The sequence below is a fragment of the Mesitornis unicolor genome, unplaced genomic scaffold (genome assembly GCF_000695765.1).
Source record: "Mesitornis unicolor isolate BGI_N332 unplaced genomic scaffold, ASM69576v1 scaffold18015, whole genome shotgun sequence".
Classification (NCBI taxonomy): Eukaryota; Metazoa; Chordata; class Aves; order Mesitornithiformes; family Mesitornithidae; genus Mesitornis; species Mesitornis unicolor.
Genome location: NW_010185001.1, coordinates 518 through 23,265, shown reverse-complemented (window position 1 = coordinate 23,265; position 22,748 = coordinate 518). Strand labels below are relative to the sequence as shown.

Genomic DNA, 22,748 nt, shown 5'->3' with positions numbered 1-22,748 from the left:
AAAAGTGAAATCAAAACTCCCCATTTCCCCCACAGTACCAGAGGCTTTTAGGGACTGGAACACAAACATTGAACCATTAGAGTTGTAACAGCACTGATGAGCAAATCAAGACAGAATGGTTTGCTTCTCTTGTATTTTTTATCTCAAGATCTGGAGACAAATATTAGAAATTGAATAAAACTCAAGGAACTGATCAGAAGCATGTACATGAAACCTAGTGCACTGCATGGCCATTTCCTCTAACTGCAGCTCTCTATGGTCAAACCTCTCAGAAATAAGTACCCTTTTTGAAAAGCCAAAAAATCAAATCATTAAGTAGTTAATAAATCAAAAACAAGTTATAGAGTTAGTAAACTTTCTACTCACTGCTGAGTAGGGTCTCTGCACACCTACACATGTAAATACGTTTTTCTTCCAACACTGCTGTTGGAGGAACACTGTTCCTTCTTCCTTGGAACTGCGGTACAGATCTCGCAGCACTTGCTGAACAAACTGAACAATTAAGTGAACAGAGCTCCTTAAACAAGTCCTATGTAACTGTTCTTTTTTTCCAGTTCAATATACACAAACTGAAAAACACAGTGCTGAGAAGATTCTCTATGGCTCTAATCCTAAATGCAATTATGAAATAAGATCAAGCTACTGATTTACAGTAACGAGTAAACCTTTACTTTTCTCCATTTTGGTAAAATAAGCCCTACCAAATCCCTCAGCATTAAAATCTTAGCTACAAAATCAGATGCTGGAATTTACACATTTCCAATGAATCCAAGCCTTTAATAGGTCTAAAAACCCCACATATACAAACATGCCTTATCCAATGGGCTTACATTCAGTGTAGATACTACACAAAAGGCTATGATCTGCAGGGAAAGATAAAATGCAGAGATAGTTTGTAAGAGGAATTTGTGCTTTTGAACAGCCATGAGATGACCCAAGCCCCAGCTGTTTCTCAGCTGTAACCAGCTTGTACTTCTTCCTGGGTAACACTGCAAGACGTACAGACAGCTTCTGCAGCAGGGCTGCTTTCAGGCTTCCAACAGCTCCTGTGGCAGCATTCCCGGCTCCAGAGAAAGGCGATTCAGAGTCCCTGCTCCCTATCCCAGTGCTTTATCAGATGTCAATGTGCGGGTTCAGTCACTGCTTCTCAATTATTGCTTTTGTTATTGTGAAAGCTGCCCGATCCCCGTCACACGTACACTGCTACTGCAGCTCTGACAGGAGATGGAGCACAGCACAAATCATACAGTTCAAAACTGCTCAGCTCTTCCTGAGGCTAAATGATCAATTTGTTCTCCACTCCAGTTCCTCCACAGTAAAATAATGCATAAAATTCCATTCTTTTAAAATAAGGCACTTTAAAAGTTTCTTCCCTAAAGCTTGAGGAAACTTCACTGACTTCACTCATTTCCTTATCATTCCTATTCCAAAAATAAAAAGCAGTATTACTAGAAGCTGAGTTACACCCAGAACTCACGATGCCCTAAGTCAGGCTTGAGAACATGCAAAAGGGCTTTCTGCGGAGCACTCTTCTGCTAAAACAGCTCAAATTAACAAGTAACTTATAGCACAGCATGGTTTTTGGGAATCACCACCTCTCATTCTCAGGCGTTTACACTTAACCCTTGATTTTGCATCTGGTGGAAGTCAGGTAAGAGTTTGGTGTTGGCAGTTGTCTGTATAAAAAGCAAGAAATAAATAGCACAACAGAAGTAGCCAACTCCACAGCTTTTAGGTCCCACGGCAAACTGTCAGTTTTAATGATGTGCTCTTTCACTGACAACATCCTGGAGACGTTTAAGCAGAACATCATCGTTTTCCTGGCAGAGTCGCTTTGTAGGGGATTCCGTGTCACTGTCAATTGTTATTGCTCGTTTCTTACTCCTGTGCTCACCTTGTTTTATCATATTGTTGATGTCCTTCAAGCTCTGCAACCAAGACAAAAGAATCACGAGTTACTATGTCTCCATTGCAAACTTGCTCTGGTTTTCAATTACGTGAGAACAAAAAGTTACTCTGAACCTCTGCTGAGCAAATGACAGATTCTACATGAGGAATTCCACCCTCGACCGAAAACTGAGAGCCTATCAGTGAAACCTCAGTTCATTCAAACACACCATAATGAGGAGGTTAATTAATCCTCTATCAAACTGACCCCTTTCAACTTTTCTGCTTCCTACCTTGGAAGGGCTCCCATTAAATTTGTAGAGGAGCGCAGTCCGAGGTGTCAAGCAGGCACTGTTCTTGTGAGGCGAAACGTAAACAGAGTGCTGCTGCGAGATCCGCCGAGGAGACACCGGCTGTTGCTTAATGTTGGGGAATGGAGACAAGGGAGGGGCTTCCATCTGCAAAAAGAGACAAATTTGGACAAGAGCTGAAGCAGAAGATACTTAGGAGCAGTAACTTCACAGAAGGAAAGATTAATACACTTCCAGGTCTTCTGTGGAAGATTTTATCCCGTAACATTTGAGCGGCGGATCAACTATCCAACAAACAACAGAACAAATTTATTTTCCAGACGCATTACACAGATGCTCCACAGGCATTTGAGTAAATGGGTGTTGCAGCGATATAAAGAAAGGCTGTTAAAGCAAACCCTTATTACCGTTACCTGCAACTATTTGACTTCTGTAATCACACCAAGTGAATAACAGAACAAACTGTTGACAAATGTTTAACTGTCAGGAAAAAACAACTCTGTGTCTGATTATTAGATAGAGCAAAATTCCAAAATACTTTACTTACTACATGATCCTGGTTTGTGATATCATACTTCAGTGCAAATGATTTTACTCTTTCTACATAGACTGCATTGTAAAATTTAATAAGATCTCCTCTCTCCTCTGTTCCTGACTTGCTGGAGTTCTCTGCTGCAGATTGTCCTGAGGAACTGCCAGTTTTCACAGATGAGTCTAACAGTAAGAGAGAACTTCAGATTTCAGAAACAGAGTATCAGCAAACCGGGTGCTTCACATTCAAACTTACAATATCCAAATGACAAGAACTTGTCCATAAATTGACTAGTTAATCAGATGAATTAAAGAAACGAGCTTCAGAGAGGAGCGGGGTGTGCTGCAGGTGGTTGGAACATCAGGAGGAGCTACAAATTGCTGCTAAGCAGGCTAGTGGATTATAGCTAAAAAGGCCAACATAAATCTCCATTCCAAACTTGGAAATAGCTGTAGCAAAAAAATATAGCACAACTGACCTCTTTTCCCACAGCTGTTTTGGGGAGTGCTACAAACTAAATTTTAAGCAGTGTGACAACTCCCAGCTTTCAGCTGGCAAAGAACAGCTTTGTACTCAGCTCCTGTCTGCTGCAAGGGAGCCATGACACCACTTGTTAATGGCTGTTCACTGGGAAAAGCTGCTGTGTGTATCTGTTAATGCTCTTTCTCCCCTAATTAAGCCAGACTATGACTGAATACAGCTGTATGTAGAAACATTTCATCCTCCATACTGTTTACTGCCAAGCAAAAGAGGGCAACATAGAACAAAGCACTAGGAGAGAAACACCACAGACTTCAGCTGATGTCTGCACGTGCAACTCCTCGGTGTGGCTGCCCTGTGTCACAACACAGGTACACACTGCTGTAAGCTGGTGTCAAAAGAGCAGCAGTTAACACCAGATAAAGGAGACACGAGTCTATCAACTAAAGAAAAGGTCTGGCAGGAAAAGCAAGCAAAGTACTTTGTAACCAAGTACATTCGTTTGACTAAATACTGGAGCCCAGTGCCACTTCAGACTCTGTGACATCCAAGAACTGTGGAGATGCTGGACAGGATGCTGAACCTACAGGAGATCAGCACTGACCTGGACCCCGGTGGGATCCTCAAAAAGCTTTAAAATAATGGCTCTGATGCTCATTCAATCAGTTGAATCCCACTCACAGTGGGAATTTATCATAAGGAACTTTATCATATCCTCAGTGTCAGTGTGCATCCTGGCTGCAGATCTGCTCTGCTCATGGCTTCACACATGGGCTTGTGATCCCCGTTTCCTGACACATCACTAAAAATGGGCATGGCACAGTTCTCATGCTTTTCTCAACTATCGCTCTTACCCCTTTTCTCCTCTAACACAGAGCAAAGAAAATATCAACTACTTAAAAGAAACCTGAATATAAGAACATGGTGGTCTGAGAGTCACCGTTTTCATTTTCTGAAACAAGTTCTCCCTATTTAAGCATTCAGGATAGGTGTTATTAAGAAAAAAACCTGTCATAATCACAGAATCACAGAATCGCTCGGTTGGAACAGACCTCTGAGATCATCACGTCCAACCGTTCCTGTCTACCCCCTAAACCATATCCTTAAGTACCTAGGCACTGTTCAGTGTTGCTCTCCAAGAACTGCAATATCACTGACACACTAAGGAAACACTTCAACCTTGAGCAAGCAAATTTAAGGAAACAGAATTAAACATTTTTTTCAACCAGAAAGCTTGTTTTTCCATATCTAACACACAGAAGATAAGACGGCTTCTTTTTCCACAATACATTTGTTTTTCTTTAATACTTTTAAAACTAAAACTTGCTTCATTTCCTTACTACTTGACAGTTCAGTTCTTTCAAAGCCCTCAAGTGCATTTTTAAGAACAGCAGATTACTCTGCTGTACCTACCTTCTGCCATCTCCACATCCTGGTGTGTGTTTTTGTCCAGTAGGACATCAGAAGAAATACTTCTCAACAAGACACTCCGATAAACCTACAGGACACCGGGGAGAAACACTCTTGTCAAGGAAAACAAGGAAGATGAGGCGTAATCCATCTGGATAAGAATGAATGTCACACTGAAAAGGATTTGGCTTTTCCCTTATTGGCATAACCACTTGAAAAGCCACCTCTGCCCAAGATTTATAAAAGGGAAAGACAACGCTATTTACTCACGTGGCTGTTTGCTTGTGGCTGATTTCTGTAGCTTTTCATTATGTCTTGAAAAGTTCTTTCCTCTTTGGTTACCTGAAAAGAAAAAGGCTATTGAAGACCAAGTGCAAGCAGCAGGGTTGGGCTGCTCAGGTCTGGTCTATGCAGTTAGCTTCCCTCTCTGCAGCTTTTTTGTATCACTATGGATACACAATTTTAAAACTTAGTTCTGGTGATGAGGATATGAAAAAACAAGTGTTGTTCTTGTTCAGGCATTCCTTGTTTCTCAGCTACTAAAGCCTTTTGTTGCTTATGATGCTTCGGCATTATTCCTTTTCTGACTTTTCTTCTAGTGACACTAACAATTAAGTAAGGGAAATATTACCAAGTCAAAAGTATATTTGTGAATTTGAAATCTGGACCCCTTAATCCTGAACAAAACACTTGGCAGGTATATACACACATGCAATTTCAGCTTTCTTTGTTTTTCAGCCACGCATCTTGAATTTTAATAGCAGGTGAGCAACCATTTTTGTAGTAGGAGCCAGGAGAGAACACATCAAGGTCTCTGGCTAAGTCAGGTCCCGCACTGCACTGGAGACAGAGCTCAGAAGACTGCATTTAAAATAAAAACCAACTGACAGACCACACGATAAAATACAGAGCACTGACTACTCCATGGTTTTGCTTTTTTCCAGCTATCAGTATTGATGCCAAACGAGCCTAAGCTACGCTGCAGGTACTGAGAGCACAGGGAGTCACAATTTGGACACCAGTTTCTCTCTGCAGACAGTTCTCCTCTTCACTTGTCTTCCTCAGTGGTTCAGAGGAGCCTGGCTTAGCTCCACTTCCCTGAATTTGTGTCTGAATCTGATTCAACAGGCGTTGTGACCACCAGCTCTCAAGCTTGCATCAAACCAATATTCCAGTTTCATAATTCAACTTAATAATACCTTAAATCAGTATTGGCAAATTGAGCAAGAAATGAAGAAGCATGAGTAACAGGCAACCAGCTCAATTCCTCAACCTGATTCTTCAAGAGCTAAGAGAATTTTTTGGAATAGAAACTTTCCATCCATACATAAAGGTTGTGAGCTCCTGCAGATCTCTGCACTTGCACAATTCTGTAACTGTAACGGTGTTTTCAGTTCAGATTAGACAGATCATGATGAACAGGACAGAAAACACAAATATGGAGCAATGAGATCACATGCTGCTTTGTCTCTGCTGACCAGTGCTCATTGTGAATGAGCCTAAGAAGAGAAGAAAAATCCTCTCTTAACCAACTGACTGGGACATGAGCAAAGCAATAAAATTGTAAGCTGTGAATACAATTTACATTTTCAATTGAGAGAGAATTCCCTGGATTTCTTAAAACTATGTGTTACCTTTGCCATGATGTAAAAGGCACAGAGGAGGAGCTGGTCCAAATGCCTGTCCTTCATTAGATCAGCACAATGAACCAGTGTGAATTCAAAGCATGTCCATATCTTCCTGCGCAAGTCATTGGAAACATCCAGTTTTAAGCACAGATCACGCAAGCGCACACTTGCCAGATGATAAACCTGGGAGAAAAGCAGACACAGAGAGTCAAACCAAATGACCTTAACCTGGTCTGCAAAAATGAAGGTCCTCAAAGCTGTTCTATGTTTAAATAGTTCGTTTCTGCAAAACTTCCACCCCCTGCCCAAGACAATGTCTTCAAAGACTGCCTTGTTAGCTCTGTTCAGATGTTGGATCTCTAATGCTTATAGGAAATCTGCTTAAAAATATTATTACAATAGCTTCTATACCATGTCACTATAATGCAACACTCCCAACAAGCACAGAGACAGAATTTATTTACTATTAAGCATCATCTTAGATTAGAAAGCTGGCAGTTTTTTTTATTGTTTGATTACCAAAAGTGTCTCAAAACCCAAAACAACCAGCCAGTGCAACAGTGGCCTTCTTCCATTTAATTCAGAAGTTCTCACTTCATGGATAGCAACAGGCACATTCTTCTTGTTAGAAAGCAGAAAAAGTTAATCTCATTTTCACTTGCTCTACTGAACAGGAACAAGAAAGGAAAATAAGGGAAAGTATCATTTGGAATATGATGGTTGCCGTAAACAGCAAGTCAAAGTTTAAAGCCAAATTTAAGAGAAGATTTCAATTCTCCTTCATAACTAAGAAGTGTACGTTGCCTACCACATAGTTTGTCACATACATGGCTACAGCTGAAGTATTCCCCAACTAAGTCAAGTTTGCAAGCTGCAGCCCAAGCTCACCCCTGGCAACTGACTTAATCCTTTCCTAATCCAACCTCAGAGCAACAGCCAGACTGCCACTAAAGTAAGGAACCCACAGTTCAGACTCGGGATGTGGCTTACAAAGTGTTTCCAGGAATGAGTTTCTGTATGAAGATTTACCTCAGGGATTGTTTAATGTAGAATTCTCTAGTTATACAACACAGATACTCTAATAGGGGAAAACCTCTGAAAGTAACATTTTTAGTAAGAAAATAACAGCATATATTATATATATAGGCATATATTCTTAACAGGCATTTAGGCAAGTTACCCCTGTGTCCTCTAAAGACCTCTCACATGCTCCACATCGGATTAAAGCAACTAGAAATGGGGAATCTTAAGTTTCTCTGAAGCACACCCAGTTCTTAACTTAGCCCTTAAATGCTTCATTCTTTCAAGAAGTTGGTTCTTTCCAGAAACTTTCAGATAGCTTGTTATTCATAACTGCTTTCTCAGGGTCCATACCAGCAAGATCAGCACTGCTGTGGCAGACCTCAGAAAACTGCAGATGAGAATCTCCAGATGCAGAACTGGAAGCAGTGCAGTTCTGAGTGAGCAAAACACAGGAGAACTCTCTCATTTATGGTAAATCTAACCCTTGCAAATGTGGGAGGCAGTAAAAAATAGACAAGAAAAGTAAAAACTACTACTATTTCCCAGATAGTTATTTAGAGAAGCTGCTAATTAAAAGACAAAAAACCCATGAAACATCTCATGGGGAGGGGGATGGAGGAAAACTGGATTCTCTGCAACACTTGACAACATACTTTCCCTTTTCCCAGGCAGGCAATCGCTCTTGCCAAAGGACCAGTACGTGAAGACAGCGGTAACGAAAACTGCCCAAGGAGGTGAGTTTCAGCATGGCCATGAACAGAAGTAAAGCCCAACGTCCTAATAGAGATGTTTACCTTTCTGTAAAACAGTGCCAAGGACCCGGTTTTCTTTGGCTTGCTTGCTGACGACAGATGTCCTTCCTGTGCTTGATTCACCTGAGGGTGGCAGGGAGCCTGAACCTCCATTTTGCACGGCTGACCTAAATTTGTCGAAATGGGTATCAGTGTGATCCCACCCATTTCATTTGCAATACCTGGAGATGATATACACATCCAGAAATAAACATTCGCTCTCCTCATGCTGCAGCATTCAATTGCAAATTGTAAATTAATTCACAAACATCTCATAAGACTCTGTCCCTCTGAGCCTTCAGAAATTATTAAAACTTACACTTCTGGTAATGCTTAAAGGAAGAACAAGAATGTGAACAATCATCTCAAATTATCTGAAAGTAAAAAGTTTAAAAGAAATTGTAACTTCTGTAGTCCATGTTCCACATTTCTGGGGAGGTGGGCATTGCCTTTTTTTGCTGGTGGTGTTGTTTGCTTGGTTGGTTTTGATTTATTTTGTCTGGGTTTTTTTGTTTTGTTTCGTATTACTCTGCAAACTTGACAGCACATCACACACAGTGATCATTAGTTTCCTTAATAGTCAAATTCTCTTGCTGAAAGTCTCCCTAAACATAAAAAGTGGTGATCTTCCTTTTTACCTATAGACCCAATTTTAAAATTAAAACTAAATTTTCACGTATCATTTTCAGAAATATTCAAGCATCACCCAACTTCAACAAAACAAAAATCCCCCACTATTTTGCTAATGCTAATACGCAGCCCTTACCCAGAAATTCCAGAACCTTTTAAGCAGTTAATACAAACAGTAATAGATCATTATTAGAGCTGAGAACCACAGCATCGCTTCATCTGCAGTGAGCCACAACTGGAAGAAGCAAGAGTTCCACAGCTTTGTTCACAAGGAGGGATCTTCAGGATGCTCACCACAGACCAGGTATCTCCATAGGAGACGTCGCCATAAACTTAAGTGTGTTTTTTGTAATATAGATGAAGTGATACATGTTTTTTTAAAAAAGTGATACATGTGTAAGATGCATGGTCAGTCTAAGCAGATCTTCAAAGCAAGCAAAACATCTAGTAGAGAAGAGAAACGGGAATAATCCATACCATGCAGTGGGATAGTAACCTTCTGTCTCACTTTTCCCGGCACTGTAGCTGTTGTCACAGTAATCACTGTTTGGCCAGGAGAAACCGACACATTTTCAGCAGCAAAGCTCGATGCTGGAGCAATTGTCAACTTAGTCCCTTCAGTTAAAACTTTTTCCATTTGCATGTCTTTGGGGCTGTCATCTCCAAAGAGCCTTCTCTTGGCACTTCCAGCTGTAGGAGAACTGTAGCGCTCATGAACAGAGATTGGTGACAACGGCTGCATGTCTAGTATGCAAAGGAGAAATAAGAACAACCTTAAGAGAAGCAGCTTAACAGGACTACTCCTCCACAGAAGTGCAAGGCTAACCTTCAAAATACAAAACCAGAGTACAAGAAATCACTTCTAGTTAAGAGCAAATCTCACAGGTCGCTGTTCCTAGGTGACAGGAACAAGACCTGTAACTGTCAAGTGTCTCCTTCAATTCTGCAGACATCCCAGACAGCTCTGTTTCACAGTCTGGGACCAGATAGAAGACAAGAGTAACCAAGCTAATTTGCAGAGACCAAGGAACACGCAGTATTAAAGATACTCCATTAGTAACACTTGACTGTCTGATCAGTAATACTTCCAAGTGCTATTCCTGTGAACACTTTCCCCTGCAGGAACACTGACCACTGCATACACGACTTCTGCACGTTCTGGCTTCTACGCAATCCCTAAACTAAGCCCAGTCAGAAGCCCCCACCCTCATCCACACCTGGCTCCTCTCAAGCTCCTCTGTTGGTTTCACACATTTGCTCCAGCAGTGACTGAAGGACACAATACTGATTCACAACCTTCCCAATATTGATTCACAAGCTTCCCTTCCTCTGGCTTTTCGCATTTCTGCTGAAGCCTGCTAGCCACTTGGGAGGCCACCAGTGAGAGCAGCTTCCCATTTCCCATGAAGCAGAAACCTTCTGGATAACTGGCCAGGTAAGACTGATTGGAGACCTTATTTCTAACACTGCCAGGATGGTTTCCTTGGTCCCAGGAGCAAATAAACATTTCTAATCCCCACCATTTTCCATTTGAAGTCAAGAGGAGTGTTTGGTACCAGATTCTCAAATAGAAGCTCAAGTCTCACACAGCACCACCCATGTATAAGACACCATCTCCAAGCTGCTTTCCCTTCCATCACACAACAAACCATAACACCCTCAGCAACTGCTTACGCATCTCTGTTTCTTGTTTTTTAAATACTTGTTAGGAAAGTGTCTTGTAATGCAATCTGCCAAACAAACAGGGAGACAACATCACACCACCACTCAGTCCACACTGCACCAGCAAGAACCTATGGACTATTGTTTGGGAAGCAGCAATTCCTAACTAGGAAAGCACGAAAAAGCAACGGTGGTGCTGCCACCGCCTCTTCGCTCTCACTGTCAGGAGACGATTCCATGTGAGACCTCGGAATCTGCAAAGAGCAAGGCAGTTCTTCAGAGGAAAGAATACCACGGCTAAAGTAATGTCCTCCCCTCCTGCAAGAAACAGGTCCATAGCAAGGAGGAATAAATGCAGCTGTCATTCAACTTAAAAAAAGTCCCTTAAAATCCAGTCAAACTCACTGAGAACAAAAAAACCACCACCAACCCACTCCCCCAAAAAGCACCTGCTTTTTGTGTAAGACGCAGCAATGGTTTCATCAGATGCATCCACAACGATTCTGAATACTTAATTCAGATTCAACATTGCCTTTAACAATTATGAAGTCCAAACCACCTCTACCCAAATCCACGCATTCAAATCATATCAAAAGCCTTGAACGTACCCCGTCTTAAATTCCCACCAAGATCTGTCCGAACCTCTTTTACTCGAGGGTGAATTATAGGAGATATTGGCATCATAGGTAAATGCCCAACCCCGCTTCCTCCATTGCTTGCTTCGAAATTACTGGGAAATATTACCTGAAAAATAAGAAATGTCAGTGTAAGATAACAAATAGATTTCCCTTTTTTGTGCCAATACATTAATAGTTCGGCAGCAAACGTCTCATTTGAACAGTTTTCTGCATAACACAACAGTGAGAGAAAGAATGAGAATTTCCTAATACAAGGAAAACAGGTAACATACTTCTTCACAGGTCGGGACCCTGTTGTCCGAGGCCTGGAGGGCACTCCAGAGCGCCGAGTCCCGAGTCCAGGCGAGACTCTCGAGAATTTGTTCCTCAATGCTGTTGAGGTGCTTCACCATGTCTCTGGAAAGGCCTTCCTCAGACCGAATCAGTACTTCAATTACCTGATGGCAACAAGACACACGCACAAAAGCAAAGTCACATCGCTCATACTCAATATTATCAAGTCATTATTCATTTCAGAATCACATTCAAAACTTACCTTTAACATAGATGGCTCCAGCCTCCTCCTCACATCTTAATCTTCCCCAATCCTCTTCTGATCCCTCTTTTTTTTAACCTTCTTTCCCAAAGGCAATCCAAAGGTTGGAAATGGACAGCACATGTCCCATTGATGCAGAACAGCCCACTCGTGAGGCTTTTTGTTTAAGATCCTCTCTCATCATTGCTAAGCATGTGCAGAATGAAAGCACTGAGCCCAGCAAGCGCCCGCCCAGTGTCCCCACTTCAGCTGCTGCTGAGGTTTACACAGTTTTCTGTCACCCAATGACCCCTCCCCAGTGGCAATTGGGAAAAGGAATGGGGACCCATAGGTTGAAATAGAAACAGATTTAATAAAAAAAACCCACACAGTATTAATAGCAGTATTAGTATAAAGCACACAGTTATACTCAGCCAATAGAGCCGCTGCAACAAGCCAAGGAGAAGGCCCCAGGAGCAGAATGACAGGCAAGACCCTGCATGGGTCACAACCATCAAGGAAAGAGGGCCATCCTCAGCAAACTTCCCAGGTTATAGCAAGTGTGGTGTTTATGGTATGGAAGAAGGGTCAGCTGCCTTGGCTTCTGCTTACCCCCCAGCTTCTGCACCCAGCTAAGTCCAAACTGCTAAAGACCTTGATCACTGCACACCAGTGCTGGCTGAAAACTAAACCCAAGTGTCTGACCAACTTGGTTCCCACTAAATTGAGAGCTGCAGCCTTTGCAGAAATGCAGCTTTACTGAATAGAAAACTGATTCTATCCCACTGAAACCAGGACAGCTGGGTATGGGAGAACCCCAGCATTTAAGCTTTCCATCCCTTCCCTTCAAACAAGCAGCCCATAACAAAAAGGTTTGAAAATCACTGGTTTAAAGTCTTATTTAAGAAAAGGTTAGAACACTTAACATGTACAATATGTACAATACATGGATCACACTCCACACCTATGCTCTAATGCAAGATCCACTTTATGTTACTTCTGACAGAGGAACATTCCACCCATTTTCCTAAAGCTCCAGTGATGGAAATGCCACAAAACTCCCACAAAGGACTTAGCGATGTGTTTACTTACTGATAGTACAGACACTAAGTACCCGAAGAGCAAAGTCACAAATGGCACAAGCAGAATAACAAATATTGACTCTTTCATGGGAAGTCTTTGGGACGGCACCTTTTTCTTCAAGAGTGCCGCAAGAACGTACAGTGAATATCAGCAAAGAAAATTCAAATCAAACGTAAATCTGTCCCACAAATTTGGATCTGCACCAGTGCATCTGGTTTTGACGCAGGCTACCAACAGCCACAGCACTACTGACAGATTTGTTTCAGTTTCACTGCTGTCCTACATCTGGGGATTAAAGAAGGGAGAACAGAATGTAAAACAGCTTTCTCAAAGGGTTCCATTTTTTCAGTTGTTATCGTCCAAATAAAACTACTTCTGATTTATTCAGGACTAACTACAGTCAGCTGTTAGCTATCTTGTAAAAACAGGAGGCATATGGATAGACGACGAAAATGTCAAACAAGTCAAAGAACAGAAATTGCACTGGAGGCGAGGGGGAACGAGGTTAACAAAAAGGCAAGAATAGAGAACATCCAGGAAAAGAGATGTTATGATCTGTCATACAGAACATAGAAGAAAGGTAAATTTAACAAAGCAAGCTCTAATAAGTAGTAGCCAAAGGCAAAGAATATTATCACTATTTTATCACTAATAAGTACCACTAATTTACCACTAATAAGCAGAAATATAGCTCGCAGTCAATAAATATCATCAAAATTCATGCTTAAATGCTTTAGTATACTAAAAGTGTATATATTTAAAGAACTAAAAGTTGATTGACAGCACACTACAGTTAAGTACCATCTACAAAAGGGTTTTCCTGCTTTCAATTTTAGCTTCAACTTCAGTAACATACGTAAGAACAGACAGAATTTATAATGGGCATATGACACATTAAGATCAGCCCTTCTCCTACTTGATCACATAGGAAGGAAAAACATCATCCTGTAAGACTGTCAATCCAGTAATACGCTGGTTTTAACAGATACAGTTCAAAGACAGTATTTATTTACCTTATAGAAATAGAACGGCCTGAGGTCAAGAACTTCAATGATCCAGGGAAAGGTACGAGGAGAGCTGTATGCAAAAAGGACCATCTCCAAGCAGCAAGCCATGAGAGAGCGGTGAAAGACATCTTGTTCCAAGAGAGCCTGAAGAGAGCACAGAAAGTGACAGCGGTCTGAGGTTGGGAAACGGAAGTTTGAATTTTATGGCACTAGTACTGCATAGGTTATTGCTGGACAGAAGAGAAAACTAGGTTTTTTATCAAAAAGTTTTTCCTTAAAACTTTGTCAGTGTGAGGGTTATGGAGCATGGCCCAGGCTGCCCAGAGAGGTTGTGGAGTCTCCTTCTCTGCAGACACCCAAAGCCCTGGCCGTGTTCCTGTGCGACTGCTCTGGTGATCCTGCTCTGGCAGGGGTTGCACTGGGGAGCTTTACAGGGCCCTTCCAACTCCAAACATTCTGTGATTCTGTGTGTGAGAAGAGCTATTGTTTTTTTCTACCTTCCATGATGTCCTCTTATTACAGGGAAGTTTAGAATGGCAAAAAAAAGCTGCAGACTAATAGTGCCAAAACCATCACTTTTTTCATACCAGGGCCAAACTGGCCTCCTTATTGTGAATCACAAAGCAGAGCAAAGCCACTGCTGTCTAATACATAGTACTGGTACTGTTAATTGGATAAAGAAGAGAATAAAAGTTATCTGTTCATAAAGGTGAGATAGTAGAAGGCAACACAGATTAAGATGGTTAGTTATGCCAGAACTGTACTATTTCTGATAGCAGTGAAAACTACAGGAAAGCACCTCCCACGTTATTTCCTCCTTTTTAATATTCACAGTACACACAGCCTGCTGTGCTGCAGACTGCTCTGTTGTGGAGCTGTTTGAAGATAACCCCTGAGAGAGGCTGACGGAGTATTCACCTCTCCTGTCAGTTCTTTACTTACAGTCAGATCCCTCCCGTGTAGTCTTCGTGTTTCTTGCACCATTACAGTCTCCAAGATTTTATAGTATAAGATCTCTGCCAGTTTTAATCTGTTTACAGCAAAATCTGAAATTTAAAACCAAGAGAGATGAAGCCCAAAGCCATTTGCACAAATGGTCTCAAGACCAAATGACCAGTACTTGTCCTTCCCTCAGAAAACAGTGCACGTGTGTGTATGTATAGACTTTGCAAATCAAAAAGGATGTTCAGATCCACGACAACAGCATGAAATTCTAGAAGTGTTTTAAAGGATTATGTATTTTAATTATTAGAAATGATGTAATTTTGCTCACAGTTTCAATAATTTTCCTATTTGTATTTCAATTCCTTTAAGTTTTAAACCTAAGAATGCAAGTTTACAATGTTTGTTAAGAGCTGCTACAGTTTCAGTGCTTTCTTGGTTAACCCATTTTGAACTGCAACTCTGTTTTACTCTGTAATACAGTTTTATTCTTTACAGTGTTCTGTTTGATAGCAACAGTTTTCTGTTTTGATCTGTTCTGGGTTAAAAACAGCTCCACCATATTAAATACTTAGACAGTGTACGTACGCATTTAATTTGCCCTGGTTTAATATTTTTAAGCGTCCCCTGCATTGCACATCCGTACCTATATGGGAACCTGGCTGTTCATCTGTGGACTGAGTGTAGCTGCGACAGAACGTCTCGCCTATTTCTTTCACTCTGCTCATAATGCTTTCCATAGGGCTGCGTGCACAGGACCTGAAGCAGAACATACAGAGAAAGCCTTGTTTGTATAGACAAATATCCAGTTTCAAAAACAACCACTCAAAAAACCAACAAACAAAAATACCACCCAAATAAAAAAAAGCAAAGCTACTCATACTGAGCTTTCCTTATCAGGCAATAACCTGTATTACCATAGAGAACAGAGGAAAACACAAAGCAGAAATAGTTTCCTTTTTTCCTTTCCTAACAGAGTTAAGAGAGGCTATGTAGATTTTGGAACAAATGCAGCAGAAATCAAGAGCTACAGCAGCACACTCAGGAGCAAAATACACCTGCGAGAAGCAAGGTAGTGGGAAGGACACTTCAACAGGCAACAGGCCAACCAAACGCATCCACGGGACCACACAGACCAGGCATGGCTTGAGTACAGGAGAGCTTTCAAAGTGAAGAGTCAGCTTTTTCCCAAAAATACCTTCTTTACTAGCAGGGCAGAGTGGAACCGATCAACCCCACACAGTCACTACCATAGAAACGGGCCAGAGAATCTCCCTGTCCGGAGATGCTCTTTCTGAGTGCTTCCAGATTTTCCAGCAATTTGGGGTTGGACTGGATGAGCTTTAATAGTCTCTTCCAACCCAATATACTCTATGATTCTGTGAAAAGATGTGTCTCAATTTGTATGAGAGCAGTTGCAGTGAAGTTACTTACTCAAAAATATTTATAAGTTGTTCACTCGGTGCATTTTTCAATCCAACCACAATGTTCTGCAACCGGCTCACGCTCTGTGTTGCTGAAGCAACAGGAGTGATGACAGCTTCCTTTTCTCGTAGGTATCTCCTTCCAGTCAGAGGTGTTGAAGGTGCAAATGACCTTTTCTGTCAGAGAAAAAATAATTTAAAAAAGTAATCAGTCAACAGAACTGTTTCAAAAACCTACACTACCAGTACGCTACCTGCAGGCTGCCATCAAACCTGTGATCTCAGAACTGACTAAAAATCCGAGTTTTCCCAGGACTTCATGAATACAAAATAGAAAACAAATCTTCAGGTAGACTGAAATTAACTCAAAGTTGGTTTTTTTAAATATAGGAAAATGTGACTTTAAATCTTAAAGGCTGTAAATTTTTAGGCTCACTTTGAAGAATACAGAGCAAGAAAGAGAAAGCATATGCTTCCATTCACAGTCTGTGACTGCGTCAGGTAGGTGACACAAGGAGGACAAGGCAGAGCTGCCTCAGAGAGGGTCACAGGGAAATGCTCTTTGGGAAATGCTGTCCTGGTGGACCCAGAGCCTCCCCTCACCCAAAGGAGGATGCAGCACTCAGCAGATGGAGCTGTGCTGCCTGCACTGTGTCCTGATTCCTGCAAGGGACGCAATAAAGCACTTGGCTTTGATTTATTAGAACTGACTACATTTTGAAGGTACGAGGCAAATGACGAGGAAAGGTTATGCCTGCAACTAGCACATACAAATAGCAGTAAGGTCACTATTATGCTACAGAAACCGAAGTTCCAAATTGATAAACTCATTCCAAACCCCTGTCTTGAATTTACCTGAACATGAGACACACTTATATTTGGGAGAGAAAGCTAAGCCGTGTGATTTACAACAGCACTAGCATCTTGTAGTAAATATCCTCAGCACCATTTTTTTCCCCTCGTCCAAGTTTAAAAGTAATCAATGTTTTCCCACGTGCCAACTTCATTAAATACATTTTACGTTTTTAAACACAGTGAAACACTAACTTTGTTTATAGGCTACTTCTTGTAATGAGGAGTTAAGACTGGTGGGGTTTGTGTCTTGAATGTTATTTTTCATAGAACAGTACACAAGTTGACTTTTCCTGTCCTAAAAAAGGAAACACTGGGAACACAAATAAACTAATCCAGTGTAAAGGCTTCATGGTGTTCTTATGGGGTATAAATGAAGCTTGAACAAAACCATAACACCTATATACTTAGGTCTTAACTACTTATTGATTTTTCTTGGACAAAACCAGAAAACACATGGAAGTGCTCTCACCCCGTTTAAGGAACAGTTATTTACCACATTCCACAGGAAATAAGACAGCACTATTTCTCCTTAGCAAGACAGCATCCACTGAAGCCTGCAAACGGCATTCGTCATTTTCCTCTCAGGAAGAAGTTCCAGAAATTCCAAGTCATCTCAGTAATTCAAAGAGCACACAAGGATGGAAAAACTTGAGGAGTACTCCAAGTGAGATCAACACGACACAGGAATCACCTTTTCAAAATGCTGCTGAAGATGACACTCCACGTGAGCCCTCGCTGCTGTTTTCCCTCCTGGCACATCTGCAGGAAATTTGCGAGGAGTGCCGATTTCTTCTTCAGCATCAGCCCCTAGGAAAACTCTCTCATCAAAGTCACCCACTGTCAGAACATACTCTTCATACTCTTTATTCAGTGCTTTGCTGAAAGAGAAGCCCAGGTTTTATACCAACGGTTAAACTGCTGAAGAAACAAAGGAAGTGCCAGTGGAGTTAAGGTACAAAACAAAACCAACACGCGTTCGAAGCATTTGATGTGCTTGCGAACAAAACCTTCCTCTCCCGGTCAATCTGCCTGTGGCTATCCCTGCCTTCCTCTGGACTTAAAACCTGCCCTGCTCCCTCTATGATCCGCTGCAGGGACCACTCTTCCTCCTAAGTTACCACCAACATTTGGCTCTCAGTAAGAAGAGGAAAAAACAACTTTGCTTCCATCCCAGTTGTGAATAAGAGTTTGGAAGTACTCGACTGAGCAGAGGTGAAATCTTTGTATGCAGGAGCACATTAACGGTAGCTGCACTAAGCAAGCGACATTTCTGCTTTTGCCACTTTATAGCCCGAAATTGTCATAATGGTAGAGGAAAAGGGGAATTAAAGAGCTCGTCCCCTGGGTTCAATTTCTAAATATCACCCCTGACATAAGATACTGAACAACTCTTTAGTTTTCTCTAATCCAGCTAACCCAACTGGAAACCAGGAACATTTAATCTCATGAAGGTTTCAAAGCTTTAAACCTGGGAGGCAGAATGAAACTTTCAGATAAAGCTCAGTTTGCATCAATAAATCCTGTCTATGCGTTTTTCACGATGCACGAACGCTGTAAAAAACATCTTGTGCCTGCAAAGTGTCTCTGCAGATCAAGCTATCCCTTAAGTGTTCATGTACATAACAGTGTACTCCTGATGCAAGTGATTCTGTCACCCCCCAGGAACCACCTGCATCACAGGTTCACCTTCCCTGCGTCTCCTGGAAAAAGTAAAGATCCATGAACAGTTTGGACAGAGAAAGAGAGGCTACCACATTTCCTTAGATGTCATTCTACTTGCAGAAGAACAGGGACTACTGCATGACTCCACGCGACGTTATCATGAAAGTAATACTATTAATTTTTAAGTAGAAATAAGAGAAGCTCACTGCTTCAAATGGATCACAGCAACACTGTTTTGTACCTGTTGCTTTGCCTCAGTCTTTGCTCAGAATTCTCAAAGCAAACCAACAAGATAATAACTTGTTATCACAAGGTGAGTTTTCAAGTATTTTTGGAAAAGGCAAAAAAACCCTTCAAGAGATCCAGCATGATCCAGCAGCTGCTGTTCATGTTTTGCATTTAATGAAACTTTCAGAAGTGAATTTTAAAAGTTTCTGAAACAACTGCACTTGCCATCCACAGAAACCCCCTGCCTCTTTTTTTGTGGTTTTGCAATTGTTGCTTCTTTTTCTTTTGAGTACTTCTGATGCACTCACAGAGTTACGCACTCAACTGGAGCCTGATAAAGGAATCTAAAGAATTCCCTGCTCGGGTGTAAGATTTGAGGTGCGCACAGAAACACATCCGTGAACTTCCATGTTTTAATTGGCATGGGATTACCCAAAGGTTACAGTTGCCAGAAAATAAGGGCAAGCACCATAAAACCTGACATTAAGGAAGAAACTCTGCAGCTGACACCCTGACATTGGACACATCTCAGATCCAGAAAGCACTTCAGCCAAACGGCAGCTCTGACTGTCAAATAGTTAAAATAATTAATAATTAGCTACAGTAAGACAAAGGAACAGGAAAACATGAGATTTAGCATTCGTTCATTTAGAAATGAAACCACACACCATGATTAAGAACATAAGCTGTAACTTACTTATTTTCTGTAAAGTTGCAAAGATCCAACAGACATTCTCCTTTTAAGATCTAAGAATAAAAAGCAGAAATATCTTACACGTTAAAATCAAAACTGTTCCAGCTCTAACCGTGTGAAGGCATGATGGCTTTAGCCAAAAAGGAAATGAGATTTGAGCATAACTGGACTCTTTTTTTGCCTCAACCGAAGGACAACAATGTCATTAACAAGAGAAACAGCTGAGCACAAAGCCCAGTGCTCCTCAAGCTCTGGATAGCCTCGCTCTTCAGAAACAGCACTGCTATTTAAGTCTGTTCCACTGGCAGGTCAGGGACTGACCTGATGAGCCACTACACAAACTGCCACAGAGCTTTCCGGGATCAAAACCAGACAGAACAATTTATCCAACTGCAACCTCACCCCCTTCCTTCCAAAGCATTTTGATCCTCTCCACAGCAAGCAGCAGGACCCTCGCTATCGTGATGTTCTCCCATAAAAATCACTTCACAATGAAATTACTTTTTTGCCTGAAGAAAACACTGTTGCCCACAACTGAGTTTCACACTGCCAAGAAAGGAGAGCAAAGATTCCCCACTGACATAAAAAGCCAGAACACAGGGGACTCTGCAGCACACATCATTAAAAGTGAACGTAAACTCTGCTCCTCCTAAAATACACACAAAGAAAACCTGAACCGGCCCAAGTTCATGTGCCTATTGGTACACTTTCCTGCAAACCAGTAGGATTTAAATGGTCTCCAAACCATTCGCCTCAGCACTATCATGCATTTTTAGAACCAGTAAAATGTACCTTCCTATCAAACAGTTTTGAAATGTATGGTTTAAAGTAGTGCTCCTTTATTCCTTTCGCTTCTACTAAAAGCCCGTCATGCAGCTCACATAGTGTGGCAATGATGCAAGGAGGATCTTCAGAGGCTGTGATCTCTGTCCTGTGGAAGTCCACGGGTAAGCCTGAGAATAAGGACAGGGGATGGAAAAAATAAAATAAAAAAGACAATAAACCTTCAACTCCATTTAAAAATCAACAAGAGAAAAAAGCATATTTGATTTTAAATAATCTGTCCCCACAAATACCTTTAAATGATGGGTTCAGTAAATCTCTTCTATTTGGACACAAAAGGGCATTTGCAAAAATCAGGTCCAAGCAGCACAGAAGCAAATGATAGGAATTTACTAAATCGTCTCCAATCATACGGAAATTACCTTCAAAAGACAGCATATAATGTCAAGCAACACAAAAGAAGTGAATAACTCGGAACGAGTACAAACCATGCAGCTAAAAAAAGCAGGCCTACCCTTGGTGTACACAAAGAGAGTCCAGCAGAAGTTGAAGAGATCTTTGACACTGCACGGCACCCGCCTGTCAATGAGGAAAAGGGGCAGAAGTCTGTTCTCAGATCCAGGAAGCTGAAGCTTGGTTTACAGCAAGGATTTCATTCTGTTTCCTTGCTCAAAATAACAGTGGGAGCCGCTACTCATCTTAATTTCACACTGAGGCACAATCTAAGCTATCATCTCTAACCTCACTCCATGCTCTGCACTCATGCTCACATCCAGCTCTGCACAGCAACCCGACCTTCAGACCCTTCTGAGCCAACTGCTGCCTTTGGCCTGCAACCTTGGTCTCACTATTTTGCTGGTGTCACAGCTCTACCAGATCCTCCCATAGCTGTAGGCAGTGAGATGCCAAGGGCTACATGAGCACCACTGACCGTTTTCCCTAAATATTTTACTAAAGCATCAGTCACCCCTTCCAAACATGCAACTACAGCTTGTCTTACAGCTCATCCGCTGCATCACGTTTGGAGCAGATTACCCAAACCCACAGAGCTGGAAGACCAGGAAAGACATTACTCAAGACAGCTCACAGAGAAGCTGCAGCTGCAGTTACACCAACAAACGTGGCTCCAGTGGAGAAACAGGAACAGAGCACACAAACAGAATTCCTCCCAACACGCAGCGATGCCCACAGCGCTACCTGCCATATGTGGAGAGCTGTATGAGCAGAAGCACCCTCTCCACCTGCGGACAGGAACAACGCTGGAGCACTGTACCAGAACAATTATCCCCTCGCAGCCAGAGGACACACATGAGCTGGCAAAAACGCCTCGCACAGCCCCAGCTCAGCTCCTATCACTACGGTTACACACTCACCATGAAGCTATCTCAGAAGTGGCTGCAGTCAGCAGGGAACCTGGACAAGCTCCTTTAATTACAGCAGAAGTCGTGTGTCCGTGTGGAAGACGACACCAGCAGTTACTGAGTTTGTCATGGGAATGAGCGCTCCCATTTGTGTGCTACCACTCAGCTGGCAATCGCGTTCAACGTCCAGCAACGCGCAGGCCAGCTGCACACAGAGGGGTCACGCCACGACACTGACTGCCTCAGCCGGGGCTTCTCCAGGACAAAACACCCCTGCTCTCCTCAGTTATTTCTAAGTGTTTCAAGCGTCAGTATTGCCAATCCCAGCTTAATGCCTCTCACGGTGCCTCTCCCCACTGCAGACAGACCCAGCGCAGGCCCATCTCTGCCCACGGCAGTGAACTGTGTAAACGCAAACCTCCTCTGCCACAAGCTGCACCCCACCGCAACCAGAGACGTTTCTGCACTCGCTGCACTTCAGAATCAAGGCCACAAAGAGGCTCTCCCGCTTCGGAACTTTACATGACTTTTAAAAGCACAGATAGCAACATTAACTTCCATAAACCGTATTAGGTATAGCCTCTTCCAGAGAAAAGTCACATTAAATCTCAATAATACCTCTGTTTTCTGCTTCGCTGTGGTTTAGAGGTTTCTTCGTAAGGGTTTTGAAATATATCCAAAAATATTGGTTCAAACTTTTTGAAAATCACAGTTGACACTTCAAAATTTCTCTCCAGCCTCTCCACTCGCTCTCGAAATTCCTGTGGTAGATTTGACATGTCCATCCACTTCTTCATTTTGCTAAAAAACTGAATTAAACTTAAAAGAAAAGAGGAAAAGTCCACTTTATTTTGAGCTTTAACTAACTTCCTTTATTCTGATTTTTTTTAAAGCCAAAATGCAATCTACTCACTCCTTAATGACTAATTTGGATAGATTTATCATTTATTTTTATAAGACTCCCAAACTGTAAATATTGTAAGCTTTTTGCTTTTTATCACTTTGGTTTTTCTCCTTGACTCTTCTCAAGACATGGAAACACTGGCTTTATTTCAAGGCTGCCCGCAGAGCTGTGCCAGCCAGGGCAGAGGGAGGCACCAGAACCACAAACAGGAGCCTGCGCCTGTCCGAGTTACCTGCACAAAACCCAGTTAATGCAGCTGTGACTGCTGGCAAGCCCCGCTCCGGCTGTGCGGCTGAGAA

The 22,748-nt window shown here is 42.0% G+C and overlaps 1 protein-coding gene across 1 annotated transcript; it reads right to left on the bottom strand.

Moving 5' to 3' along the window:
* Positions 1–1,665: 1,665 nt before the first annotated feature.
* RBL1 (retinoblastoma-like 1) lies at positions 1,666–22,363 on the bottom strand. The gene is made up of 20 exons (XM_010184686.1): positions 22,164–22,363; positions 20,699–20,763; positions 20,478–20,606; positions 20,194–20,354; positions 19,405–19,454; positions 17,509–17,695; positions 15,973–16,139; positions 15,185–15,297; positions 14,539–14,642; positions 13,603–13,740; positions 11,265–11,429; positions 10,963–11,098; positions 9,170–9,436; positions 8,066–8,190; positions 6,255–6,431; positions 4,891–4,962; positions 4,624–4,708; positions 2,746–2,912; positions 2,181–2,345; positions 1,666–1,928 (listed from the first exon to the last, which is right to left on the bottom strand). The coding sequence occupies exons 1-20, from the start codon at positions 22,340–22,342 to the stop codon at positions 1,758–1,760; spliced, it is 2,823 nt and encodes a 940-aa protein (XP_010182988.1). The 5' UTR covers positions 22,343–22,363; the 3' UTR covers positions 1,666–1,757.
* Between the last annotated feature and the right edge of the window lie 385 nt (positions 22,364–22,748).

Bases quoted from the DNA above. Each gene is read 5' to 3' on its own strand.
- RBL1 (XM_010184686.1), bottom strand. From the start codon at position 22,342: ATGAAGAAGTGGATGGACATGTCAAATCTACCACAGGAATTTCGAGAG. The intron at 20,764-22,163 runs GTATTATTGAGA...CCTCATTGACAG, and splicing joins CAGCGAAGCAGAAAACAGAG to GCGGGTGCCGTGCAGTGTCA. The intron at 9,437-10,962 runs GTACGTTCAAGG...TTTGCATACTAG, and splicing joins TGGTGGGAATTTAAGACGGG to ACATGCAGCCGTTGTCACCA.